Raw genomic sequence first — 12,374 nt, 5'->3', positions numbered from 1 at the left:
TCTCCTCTCCCCCCTCTTTTCCCTCCCTCTCTCTTTTCCCTCTCTCTCTTTTCCCTCTCTCTCTTTTCCCTCTCTCTCTCTCTTTTTTCCCTCTCTCTCTCTCTTTTTTCCCTCTCTCTCTCTCTTTTCCCTCTCTCTCTCTCTTTTCCCTCTCTCTCTCTCTTTTCCCTCTCTCTCTCTTTTCCCTCTCTCTCTCCTGGCATGGTCAGTACAGAAATCTCTAGATCGTGGAAGAGTGAGAGGGAGTAATAAACATGGAGTCCCTACTGTGTCTGTGTATTTATTTCTAATAAAGTATTTTTCGCTGTGTGATGTCTTTTTTTTTTTTAACCCTTTATTGGAGATTCTTAATGGCCAGGTCAAACTTGGCCTGACATTAAGAATCTAGGGCTTTATACCAGCTGGTAAAACATAGCTGGTATTAACCCCTTATTACCCAGCGTGCCACCTGCCACCAGGGCCACTGGAAGAGTTGGATACAGCGCCAGAAGATGGCGCTTCTATGAAAGCGCCATTTTCGGGGGCGGCTGTGGACTGCAATTCGCAGCGGGGGGCCCAGAAAGCTTGGGCCAACCTGTGCTGCGGATTCCAATCCCCAGCTGCCTAGTTGTGCCTGGCTGAACACAAAAAAATGAGCGAAGGCCACGTCATTTTTTTTTAAAATTACTTCATGAAATAATTTAAAAAAAATGGGCTTCCCTATATTTTTGGTTCCCAGCCGGGTACAAATAGGCAGCTGGGGGTTGGGGGCAGCCCGTAGCTGCCTGCTGTACCTGGCTAGCGCACAAAAAAAAAAAAAGCCCACGTCATTTTTTTAAAAAAGTTTTTAGGCAAAAACCTTTATAAAAAAAAAAAGGCCTCCCTGGATTTCCATTGCCAGTGAAGGTAACACCAAGCAGTGGGGGTTAGCAGCCAGTAGCTGCTTGGGTTATCCTTAGCAGTAGAAAATGCAGCGGGAGCCCACACTTCATTTTTTTACCCCTAACCCTAGGGTTAGGGTTATGTGATTGGTTTTTTTATTATTATTTTTAATGAATTTTTAAAAAAAAAAAAAAAATTCGACACGGGCTTCGCCCATCGAGCACCAGAGCATTTTGCTGCTCATTCATCCCTACTCCTGACCACAGCGCCAGCAGAACAAGTAATCAGATGACTCCAGTGTCGGCCGATTACTTGTTCTGTGTCCCCCTGCATCCATCGCAGCGTATACGGGCTGTGAGGTCACCTGAGTTCAGTCCAGCACTGGAGTCAACTGATCTGAACTCAGCTGAACTCCAGCCTGCACACGCTGCGATGGATGCAGGAGGACACAGAACAAGTAAGGTCTAAGCCACACGGTGAGAAAAACAGTGCAAGTGGAGTGCGATAAAACATTGCATTCCATTCGGACCAATATTAGCCTGTGTGTCAGCGCACATGAGGAATTATTTTCTCAGCCCTAATTGGACCGAGAAAATAATCGCAGCATGCTGCAATTGTAATGCAAGACTCTTTCTCTTTTACCCATTCTAGTGTATGGGGTGAGAGAAAAATCGCACTGCGCTTGCGGTACATCGGTGTACCGTAAGCGAAGAGCGAGAATCGCAATAGCCGACTACGGAGGAGAGAGGGAGAGAAATCCCCTCCCACCCCTCCTCAGTGCTGGCCCGCCCCTCTTGAGTGCCGGACCTCCCCCCGCAGCTGAGCGTACCATAGTCAATGTCCCAGTCAATGAAGAACAGAATGTTCTCTATTGGCTGGGAGAGCCGTGCAGTGACCTGAACCAACATCAATAGGTCAGCCCAGGTCACTGCAGGGCATGATGAGTGCTGCTGTCAGGAGGTTAGTGAGGTACATTACCTGAGATGATCGCTGCACTCCTGACAGCAGCGCTGTCACTGAGTTCAATGACCGCCGCCTTCACAAACCAAGTATCACGAGCGGCCCGTAATGTCACCACTAGTCACAGTCTCGGGTCGACAGCGAGAGGTGATGTGACAAGCGGTGGGCAAAGAAGGCAGTGACGACCGCTGACGTCAGGAGTGCAGGACTTCATCACCGCAGGTAATGAACTTACTAACCTCCTGACGGTAGCGCTTGTCATCCCCGCGGCTGCTGACACTGCAGTGCGGGCAGCTGCTGACACTGCTGTGCGGGCAGCCGCGGGGCTGGGGCGGAACACAGACTGCATGGGCACCCGACGGAAGTCACACGGAAGTGCTTCCGTGTTGCTTCCGGGAATTTTGCGGACCCATTGACTTGTATTGAGTCACGGTTCGTTATTACGGAACAGAATAGGACATGTTCCATAATAACGGAGCGGACATACAGCATCCGATGTGGTTTTTTTTGTGTAGGATCGGATGCACATGAAAGTGCTACCGTGTGCCATCCGATCCTACACAAAAGACATTGAAAAGATGGTCCTGTCCGTGGGTCCGCAAAAGAACAGGAACTGACCAGGACAAACGGAACGGTCATGTGAATGAGCCCACCTGCAGCTATTGCAGCGTGTGCGGGCTGGGAGATCAGGAGTCAACTGACTCCAGCGCCGGCCGATAAATTCTGTGTCCCGCTGCAGAAGGATCCAGTAAAATAACGGTTGCATGCGCTGCCCATTTAATCCACAGGATCCGGTCATATGCGGTTTGCGGTTTTTTGCCTACAGGCAAAAAAAACGCTGATGTGAAACTAGCCTGCAAAATGCATGCCACACGGATGATATGGACGACACACAGACTAGGCAAGAGGGAAAAAAGCAATCTCATGACCCCTTCACTTTTTTTTTCCCCAATTATTTTTTTCACATGTTGCGCCGGCTAATAATCATAATTTCTGTACACACACACACACACACGCACACACACGCGCACACACACAGACTATGAACTATATGAGAACAAGCAGAAGATGGCCGCTTTCTTCCCCTGGTTGTGCAGAGCTGGCAGCTTCTGCTGTCTCTGTGTGATTTCTCTCAGTGCACCCACACTGGGAAGAGGCAGGGAGGAGACTTTGAGTGGAGAGGAGAGTGGGTGTGTTGGACACAGTGGGTGTTTTAGATACCGCCCTAGAGCCACAAAGAATTATGGGAGTTGTAGGAACTGAACCTAGGAAGTCAGAAGAGAGATTAACCCCATCAGAGCTGGAGCCAGCAATGAGCATGTGCTGCTAGAGCACGATAAAAGGTAATATTGCTGAAAAAACATAATAGATGTGTTGAGAGGCACATATTAGCAAGATTTATCAGAAAAAAAATCAGTTTTGGTAACTGGACAACCTCTTTAAAGTATTTAATTCCATATGTTTTAATTCATAGATTTGATGACTTCAATGTGAATCTACAATTTTTAGAGTCATGAAAACAAAGAAAACTCTTTGAATGAGGTGTGTCCAAACTATTGGTCTGTATATATATATACATATACATATACATTGTACACAATATATAGTTGTATAAAGATAAATAATTTACGCACCCACCCGTCTGCCTGACAATAAAAATACAGGGAAGCCCATTATTTTTTAATTATTTAAAAATATAATAAAAAAAAATGTGTGGGCTCCCGCTGTATTTTGATAGCCAGTCAGGTAGAGCCAGGCAGCTGGGGGCTGGGATTCCCCTGCAAATGGCGCATTGTTTCTTAGCGCCATTTCCAGGTGCTTTACCTGGCTCATCCAGTGGCCCTGATGGCGGTGTTACACTGGGTAACAATTGGGTTAATACCAGCTTTGTATTCTCAGATGGTACTAAGCCCGAAATTTATGGTGTCACGCCAAATTAGACATGGCCACCATGAATTTCTAGTAAACAGTAAAAAAAATACAAGACAGAGAAAAAATTTATTAGAAATAAAACAAAAAAAAACATTTAGAGACTCCATCTTTATAATAAAAAAATCCTTAGTCCGACGTAATCCACAGGTAGAGCATTGTCAGCTTCATCACTCTGTACAGACACAGTCTAAACACAGAGAGAAGCAGAGAGCATTGTCAGCTCTGCTACATCGCTCTGAATAGAGCAAGAAGCAGGCTGACAGTGAGGGGATGATTGCACTGGCGTCTTGTATGGGCATCATCCCGCACGGACTGATCTCAGGACAGGAGCGCATCAGCTGCATAGAAACACATGCAGCCGACCCGCTGCTGTCTGGAGATTGAGCGCCGTGATACGACACTCGCACAGTGACAGTCAAAGTTCAATCGAGTTTATGAGCCATGGACTTGGGTGAACCCTGACATCACCGCGAACACAGCTGAAAACAGCCGATGACTGCCGAGTGACGAACAGTGCAGTAAATACCCCCGGAAGTTAAGAGGACCTTTGAAAACGTCATAGTCATGTTACCAGTAAGTATGATCATAAAGTTTTTTATTTTAATAATGTGCTTTCTTTTTACAGCCCCTGGACCCGATCTGGACCGATTTGTAACACGAGCTTTCCAGGAAAGCTCGTGATCGATATCATGCACACGATCACTATGTGATCGGTATGATCCCCGATCTTTACAAATTGGGATCTCCCATCCCTATTTAAGAGTTACATCTTCGTTAATTTGAATCTCCCATTACTAGCACCAGTTCTCTGGAATGTGCTACAGTAAATAATCTGATTGATTGTCACAATGTGACTGCAGGATAATGAGGGACAGAAGGCTACTATACTGTCCCTCACGCTAGGGGACCCTAAACTGTTCCTAATCTCTTGATTACCCCTGAATATGGAGATGCCAGAGTCCCGTGCCTTACTATTCTCGTGACCAGATCTAATCTGTTATCCCCCGGGGAAGGAAGAGACAGGAATATGATGGAAACAAATATTAACACAGACAGACAGGACACATTGCAAACTCACAGAAATAAACAGTGAGAGACTATAGAGAAAAGCAAGAGCAGAAAGGCAGCAACAAAAAGACAACAAGAGTTAAAACCACAACAGCTCACAGCAATAATACAAAACAACCACCCGTAAGTCTGGATCTCAACACCTCACCAGACCAACAGCTGGCATTAATGAAATAGTCCAGCCAGCATATACAGAAGGGAAGTGATAGATACTTTCTCCTCTACAGCATGTGATCAAAGACATTAACAAGCAACCCAGCAGAGAATAACTCTTGCTAGCCTGTCCAAGCCTGAAGTTTAAAGCCTGCGTCTCCCTGCGCTGCTCACAGACATAACAGCAGTTAACATGCAGAGTACCAGAATCTATAATTTCCACAGATCCTGACGCCGTCATGACAGTTGGCAAAACCTGCAAAAATCTCCTTATAACATTGATCCACAACATAGACAATTTCAAAGAATATTTTTTCAAAGACGAACATAAAATAGTTAGACAGATGCCGGATATTTAACGGGATTGTCCGGGACTATAACGTTGATGGCCTAACCTTAGGCTTTGTAACCAAAGCAGGTAGCAGGGTCTTGCAGTCTGTGCAGATAAACATTAGGGCTCAAATTAATCAAGATCGGCAATGGACACTGACAAATGACATCAGGGACTGGAGTGAGATTTCTGGCATAGGGAACCCTGCAGTTTGATATGAATTAGAGAAGAGGTGGCATCACACCCTTGTTCTGGCCAAGCTCTGCCCATTTGGCAAAGCTGGTTAAAATTGGCACACACACCAGCCTTTGGTCACGTGACGTTATATCAAAAAGGTCCTTAAGCAGTCCTATAATTGGCATATAAACACTGGGGCCGCTAGGAGAATTGGAGCCCTGTTAAATTGCCCAGTTTGCTCTCCCTTTCCCCTGATGCCAGTTCTGCATGCCAGCCTGTGTCCTGTTAAGTTCATTTAGACTCCTGCAATTAAGAGACCTTTGGTTACATCATGTCACATGACTTTGAAGCCATCAAAGGTCCTTAAAAAAATCAACCTCAGAATACAACTGATGGGGACCGTAAGAGAGTGGATTTCGACTCTCCCAACGCTGGCCCTGACTGTAACTACCACTTATTTTTGGAGTAGGGCTTATGATTCAAGTATTCTCTAAAAATCCCATAAAATCATGCTAGGTCGTATCTTCTGGGAAACAGGGTATTCATGAACCCTCTGCAGGTCTTTGAGTTGCCTTCATAACGACATAAAGAAGGCACTAGAAGCAAACAGCAGAAGAAGCAGAAGCAAAGAAAATACAGCTAAAAAAAAAACACAGCAGAAAACCTAAAAATGTAAACACAAAATTAGTGCAGAAAGTACATGAGTAGATATCTCTTACTGGATAGAGCTGGAGGAAACACATCCTGAGGAACATCGGGATCTTCTTGTTTACAGTTCTGTGGGAGAAGAGGACGGGGACATCTCTCTGGCGTTGTCCTCTTACTGGATAGAACTGGAGGAGACACATACAGGGACTGAATTCATTCCTTACATACAGATAATTATAGGCCGTGTGTATTTAGTCCTGTCTATTACCTGGTGATGTGAGGGGCTGGGGAATCTCCATCATGACGTCCTTGTACAGATCTTTGTGTCCTTCTAAATACTCCCACTCCTCCATGGAGAAATAGACGGTGACGTCCTGACATCTTATAGGAACCTGACACATACAATGATACCGTCACCCCCGATCCCGTCATAGCGTTATTGTATAATGTCCCAGCATTCCCAGCAGTGTCACCTCTCCAGTCAGCAGCTCAATCATCTTGTAGGTGAGTTCTAGGATCTTCTGGTCATTGATGTCCTCATGTATCGGGGAGTGAGGTGGAGGCCCCGTGATTGGGCTCAGGGGTCTTCCCCATCCCTCAGACACAGGGGCCTGACAGCGCTCACTAGAGGTCTTCTTCACTACTGTGTAATCCTGGTTATGAAGAGACACAGTAATAAATCTCACTCCAGACATTTCCAGAGTCCTCACCTCTCCAGTTCTGTCCATCTGTTATTCCCATAGATAAGAATGATGTAATGTGACGTCATCAGAATCTCTCACCTCTCCAGTAAGCCGGAAGAGGATCTCTAGGGTGAGGTGTAATATCCTCTCCGCCATCTTGTTACTGTCTCTATCCATCCTTGATGGGGCAATCAGGAGAATTCTCTTATATAGATCTCCACTGAGAGGATCCGATATTGTAGGGACCTGAATGGGGAGAAGATGACGATGTAACATCATAAAGAATCCGCTGTAATAATACAATTACTGGAGATAACCATTCACTAGATAGGGATAATTGCCGCGCTGCCATGAGGAGTCCAGACTAACTCTGCTGCCTTATTACAGTGAATGGATCCTTTGGGGGTTTCATCTGAATCATGTCATTTGAAGAATTACATGTAAGCCTGACATGCTAATAGGTTTAGGAGAAGGGACGTAGCCTCACTGCGCCCTGAACCAGGCGTACCCGGAGGGGCATGATTAAGTGCCTACCCAGTCATCACCAGAGCCTCTGAGGTTGGACTTTGCTGACCGTAGGCACCAGGTACCAATACAGGGCAGTCCCTGGTTGTTGTGTTCCACCAAGAGGCTGAGCGGTGTATCATGAGAAAGATGGGGTGGGAACCACTGCCTCTAGGGAAGAACAGGAAGGATAAACCCTGTCACTTACTTTGAGCAACCCTGAGCTCCCCGATGTCCCAAGACAGGTTCTTTTCCCTTGTGCGGCAATCACGTGTCTATCCTTGTCTTACCCTAATCACAACCGTGTCTAGTGAGCAGGGGAGGAGGAACACTAGTCCTGCTTTATGATAATGACACAAAAGGAAAACAACAGAGAAAGGAAAAAGAAACTGCATTCCCAAACAAGTGGTAAAAAAGGGGGATGGAAAGAGAAATGAATAAAAAGGGAGATGATCAATAGGAAGACACCAAAGAAAACTTCCAGGCAGCAATCTCTAGGATCAAATTCAAAACAATTTCTCCTCCCATGGCTCTCACCTCCATGCCAGGACCATGGAAAAGCAAGTTATCACTGGCAACTACTGAGGTAAAGTGGTGAGAACTTATAACGGAGGAGTGCAGAAATCAGAACAGCTCAGACAACTCAGGATTAGTGTTGAGTGGACCCGGACTATAAACGTCCAGATCCGCACGGTTTCAGCTCAATCCGCAGGCCGGACCCGGGCGTGGACGTGGGATTCCGGGCGCACGATCCGGAATCGGCAATTAATAAAAATGAAAAAAAAAAAAAACAATAAATAAATGAGCGTTTCATACTTACCGAGACTCGGTGTCATGGCGGCACATTGCTTCCGGGTCCGCTTTCACTTCCTGTGCTGTGCACCCAATCACACAGCTTTCGGTGTTTTCCCCGCCCACTGGCCATCCTCTCAGCTGTGATTGGTTGCAGGCTGACGCGCCCCCCAGCCTGTGACAGACAGCTCTTCCGCGGTCATCATTCCTGCTTCTCAGGGAAGTAATTCATCTTTTCTCCCTGTTATACTATATTATATAGAATATGATTGGAGCAACCTTTTCTATTTTGCAGTAATTTGCAGGGGTGTCTGTATCCCATTTTTCTTTCAGCTCCTGGGGTATAATGGGGAGATTATCTGAGCCCCTTGTGATATGACTCTAGGTGACTGTAATATACTTTTGGGGTATACCACCCTGTAACATATGTGGTTGTAAATAACTCTTATGGATCACTACCTTGCATAAAGATAATTTATTAGGAATAGAAGTCTATACGTCTTGTACAGTGCTAGTATCATGAATAGGAATTCCTGGTTATAGATCAGTAAATTGATACCTTCTTGATCTAAGGAAAACAATACAGGGAGGAGTATTACCATTTGGGAACTCCTATATATTATACTGTGCAAGCACCACTATAGGGCTTTCCATCCCATCCCTATATCAGGGTCAGGGAGAGGGAGAGCCGACGTGGAACGGGGGCGCCCGGTAACTTATGGTGTCATACCCTCCGTTGTTAGGTAGGGATACACTACCCTTATAGGGCTATATTAGTTTCCCTTCCCTTTTCTAAAGTGAGTGTGTATATAAAACTTCTTGGTTATTTACAAGGATAACGTTATCCATTCTCATTTATATGTTTGTGTGTCTGTTTGTGGGTACATTTTAATGAATATTAATAAAAATTGTACATTTTAAAATAGGGTTGAGATTACATGTTAACCCCTGCTATTACCCCGACTGGCACCGCATCACGCCTCCGGGAAGAGCCGGTATTGCACACCGGTATTGTCACATCTAATAGATGCGGCAATACCGGGCGGCTGCGGGCTGAAGATATACCAGCCCCCAGCTGGCGTTATCATGGCTGGGGATGAAAACTGGGGGGAACCGCACGTCGTTTTTTTTTTAAATTATTTATTTTAAAAAAAAAGAAAGCGTTTTTTTTCTATGCCACAGTCACACTTGTGAGGAACTACCGCGAGTCTGACATCGCAGAACAGCTGCAAACTTCTGACAGGAGCGTGCATGTGTTTCTAGGTACATGAACGCTCATGTTCAGACAGCAGCAGGCTGAGATTATGCCAGCCCCCAGTAGGTGTTATCATGGCTGGGGATAAAAAAAAAAAAAAAAAAATACTGCCAGCAGGTGGAAATTTGGTGCTGAAAGCTGGTGCAGACGATTTCAGCACCAAATGTGCACCTCCTGGCAAAAAAACACAGCAAAAATCGTGGAAAAATAACCGCAGCAAAAACTGCGGCAAAAAAAATTGGGGCAAAACACCGGGTTTTTTCCCAGGAGGTGTAGATTGGATGCAGGAATATGGTGTAAAAATCTCAGCATCCGATTTGCATCCCTTGGCCCCCAAAAATAAAAAAAAATAAATAAATTCTGCCAGCAGGTGGAAATTTGGAAATTTGGTGCTGAAAGCTGGTGCAGACGATTTCAGCACAAAATGTGCACCTCCTGGCAAAAAAATTGCGGCAAAAATCACGGAAAAATAACCGCGGCAAAACAATTCCGCCAAAACACAGTGTTTTTTTGCCAGGAGGTGTAGATTGGATGCAGGAATATGGTATAAAAATTTCGGCACAAAATCTGCATCTCTTGGCTAAAAAAACTGCGATTTTTCTGCTAGGAGATGCAGGTCTGTCAACTCAGTGACCTCCACCTGAGGTCAGGTTACCTGCGATCACAGATCAAGGACCGTGGGAATCTCCAGCTGTGACCGCAAATGACCTGATTGACGTCAGTGCTCAATGCACAGCTCATTCATTCTCTGGAGCTCACAGAGAGCGGTCAGTCGTGCCGCTCTCTGTGATATTCAGATGTAGCAGAGCTGAAACGGCGTGGGACTTCTGTGGATTACGTCGGAGCTGCAGGGTGTTTGGGCTTAATAAAGTGGTGAAGCAGGGGATGTTTGTATTTTATTCCAAATAAAGGATTGTTCTCTGTGTCTGTGTTTATTTACTGTCACTTACAGGTTTGTGTCATGAAGGTATCTGATAGACGCCTGTGCCATCACACAAAGCTAGGGTTTAGTAGCAGACGTGCGCCGCTATTAACCCCTGCTATTACCCCGACTGGCACCGCATCACAACTGCGGGAAGAGGTAGTAGCGCACACCGGTATGGTCACATCCAATAGATGCGGCAATACCGAGCGGCTGTGGGCTGAGGATATAACAGCCCCCAACCGGCGTTAATTGACTGAGGAAGAAAATAGGAGGAACCGCACGTCGTTTTTTTTTTTTTTTTTTTACTTTCACCGGAATCACACATGCGAGGGCCTCACGTGAGTCTGCCATGGCAGCACCCGGCAAAGCCTCGCACGTGTGACTCTGGGCACTGTAGTCACAGCACAGATACAGCGCGACAGCTGGGGCTGCAGCCGAGCGCTATAACTGTGCTGCCGAGTGTTTACCACCGTGAACTGAACTGACCGACAGTGCACTGCTTTCCCCGCCCACCGGCCGACCTGGCGCCTGTGATTGGTTGCAGTTAGCTGACACGCTGCCACTCAGGGTGGGGGCGCGTCTAGCTGCAACCAACACGCGCCGGTGGGCAGGGAAAACAATGAATATTGAATTGTTGGCTTCGGAAGGTAACAGCGTGACCCGAAAGGAGTGTGCCGCAATGACAGCGCCTTGGTGAGTATGCTGTGCTGGCTCCTAGCCCCTCCACAAACGTTTTTAACCTCTGGATTCCGGTCCCCATTGACTTACATGGGCACCGGATTCCGGAGCGGATCAGACTCTTTTTTAAATCTGGCAGTGATCCGCCGGTACCGGATTATTGGCCGTCCGATAAACTCTACTCAGGATGGTAAGCCAAGAAAGACACAAGGGTCTGCTTAACCCTAGCAGCGCCAGCACAAGGATAGTCTGCACAGCTACGTGGAAGGCAAAGCAGATCCAACTAGTGCTGGCGTGTGCTGTGACCTTCTGACCCATGAGATAGGAGCGACCTCTCTCTCTGATACATCAGGGTTTTGACACCATGTTAAGTGTTCAGTGTAGAGAACGGGATAAATGTGATCCAAAAGGCACAGACAGATGGAGAAGTCCCATCTATGATCAGCTCTAATCCTGCCATCTCCACCGCTCTCATTACACAGGTATAAAACATATAATACTGGAGGATAAAACAAGACTGAGCACAAGACCTTCACAGCCGTCTACACGTCATAGGGAGATTTCATGGCCCCTTCTCTCCATCTACCTGATGATCCTGAGGAACATCTGTATCTTCTTGTTTACAGTCCTGTGGGAGAAGAGGACGGGGACATCTCTCTGGTGTTGTCCTCTTACTGGATAGACCTGGAGGAGACACATACAGGGACTGAATTCATTCCTTACATACAGATAATTATAGGCCGTGTGTATTTAGTCCTGTCTATTACCTGGTGATGTGAGGGGCTGGGGAACCTCCATCATGACGTCCTTGTACAGATCTTTGTGTCCTTCTAAATACTCCCACTCCTCCATGGAGAAATAGACGGTGACGTCCTGACACCTTATAGGAACCTGACACATACAATGATACCGTCACCCCCGATCCCTTCATAGCGTTACTGTATAATGTCCCAGCATTCCCAGCAGTGTCACCTCTCCAGTCAGCAGCTCAATCATCTTGTAGGTGAGTTCTAGGATCTTCTGGTCATTGATGTCCTCATGTATCGGGGGGTGAGGTGGAGGCCCCGTGATTGGGCTCAGGGGTCTTCCCCATCCCTCAGACACAGGGGCCTGACAGCGCTCACTAGAGGTCTTCTTCACTACTGTGTAATCCTGGTTATGGAGAGACACAGTAATAAATCTCACTCCAGACATTTCCAGAGTCCTCACCTCTCCAGTTCTGTCCATCTGTTATTCCCATAGATAAGAATGATGTAATGTGACGTCATCAGAATCTCTCACCTCTCCAGTAAGCCGGAAGAGGATCTCTAGGGTGAGGTGTAATATCCTCTCCACCATCTTGTCCCTGTCCATATCCATCCTTCACGGGGTAATCAGGAGAATTCTCTTCTATAGAAGATCTCCACT

General features: G+C 46.4%; 1 protein-coding gene across 1 annotated transcript in view; it reads right to left on the bottom strand.

The window, feature by feature from the left end:
• The window catches only part of LOC142258898 (uncharacterized), a 143,629-nt gene extending 131,523 nt beyond the window's left edge, over nt 1–12,106 (bottom strand). Inside the window, 7 exon segments of the mRNA XM_075331457.1 lie at nt 6,202–6,315; nt 6,399–6,522; nt 6,604–6,783; nt 6,913–7,059; nt 11,554–11,651; nt 11,735–11,858; nt 11,940–12,106. Of these exon segments, the coding sequence (XP_075187572.1) occupies nt 6,202–6,315; nt 6,399–6,522; nt 6,604–6,783; nt 6,913–7,059; nt 11,554–11,651; nt 11,735–11,858; nt 11,940–11,963 (811 nt within the window). The 5' untranslated portion in view covers nt 11,964–12,106.
• Nucleotides 12,107–12,374: the final 268 nt, after the last annotated feature.

This window comes from Anomaloglossus baeobatrachus, assembly GCF_048569485.1.
Source record: "Anomaloglossus baeobatrachus isolate aAnoBae1 chromosome 5 unlocalized genomic scaffold, aAnoBae1.hap1 SUPER_5_unloc_17, whole genome shotgun sequence".
NCBI lineage: Eukaryota > Metazoa > Chordata > Amphibia > Anura > Aromobatidae > Anomaloglossus > Anomaloglossus baeobatrachus.
Note: the sequence above shows the minus strand (reverse complement) of the source record. Positions and strands in the feature narration are given on the sequence as shown.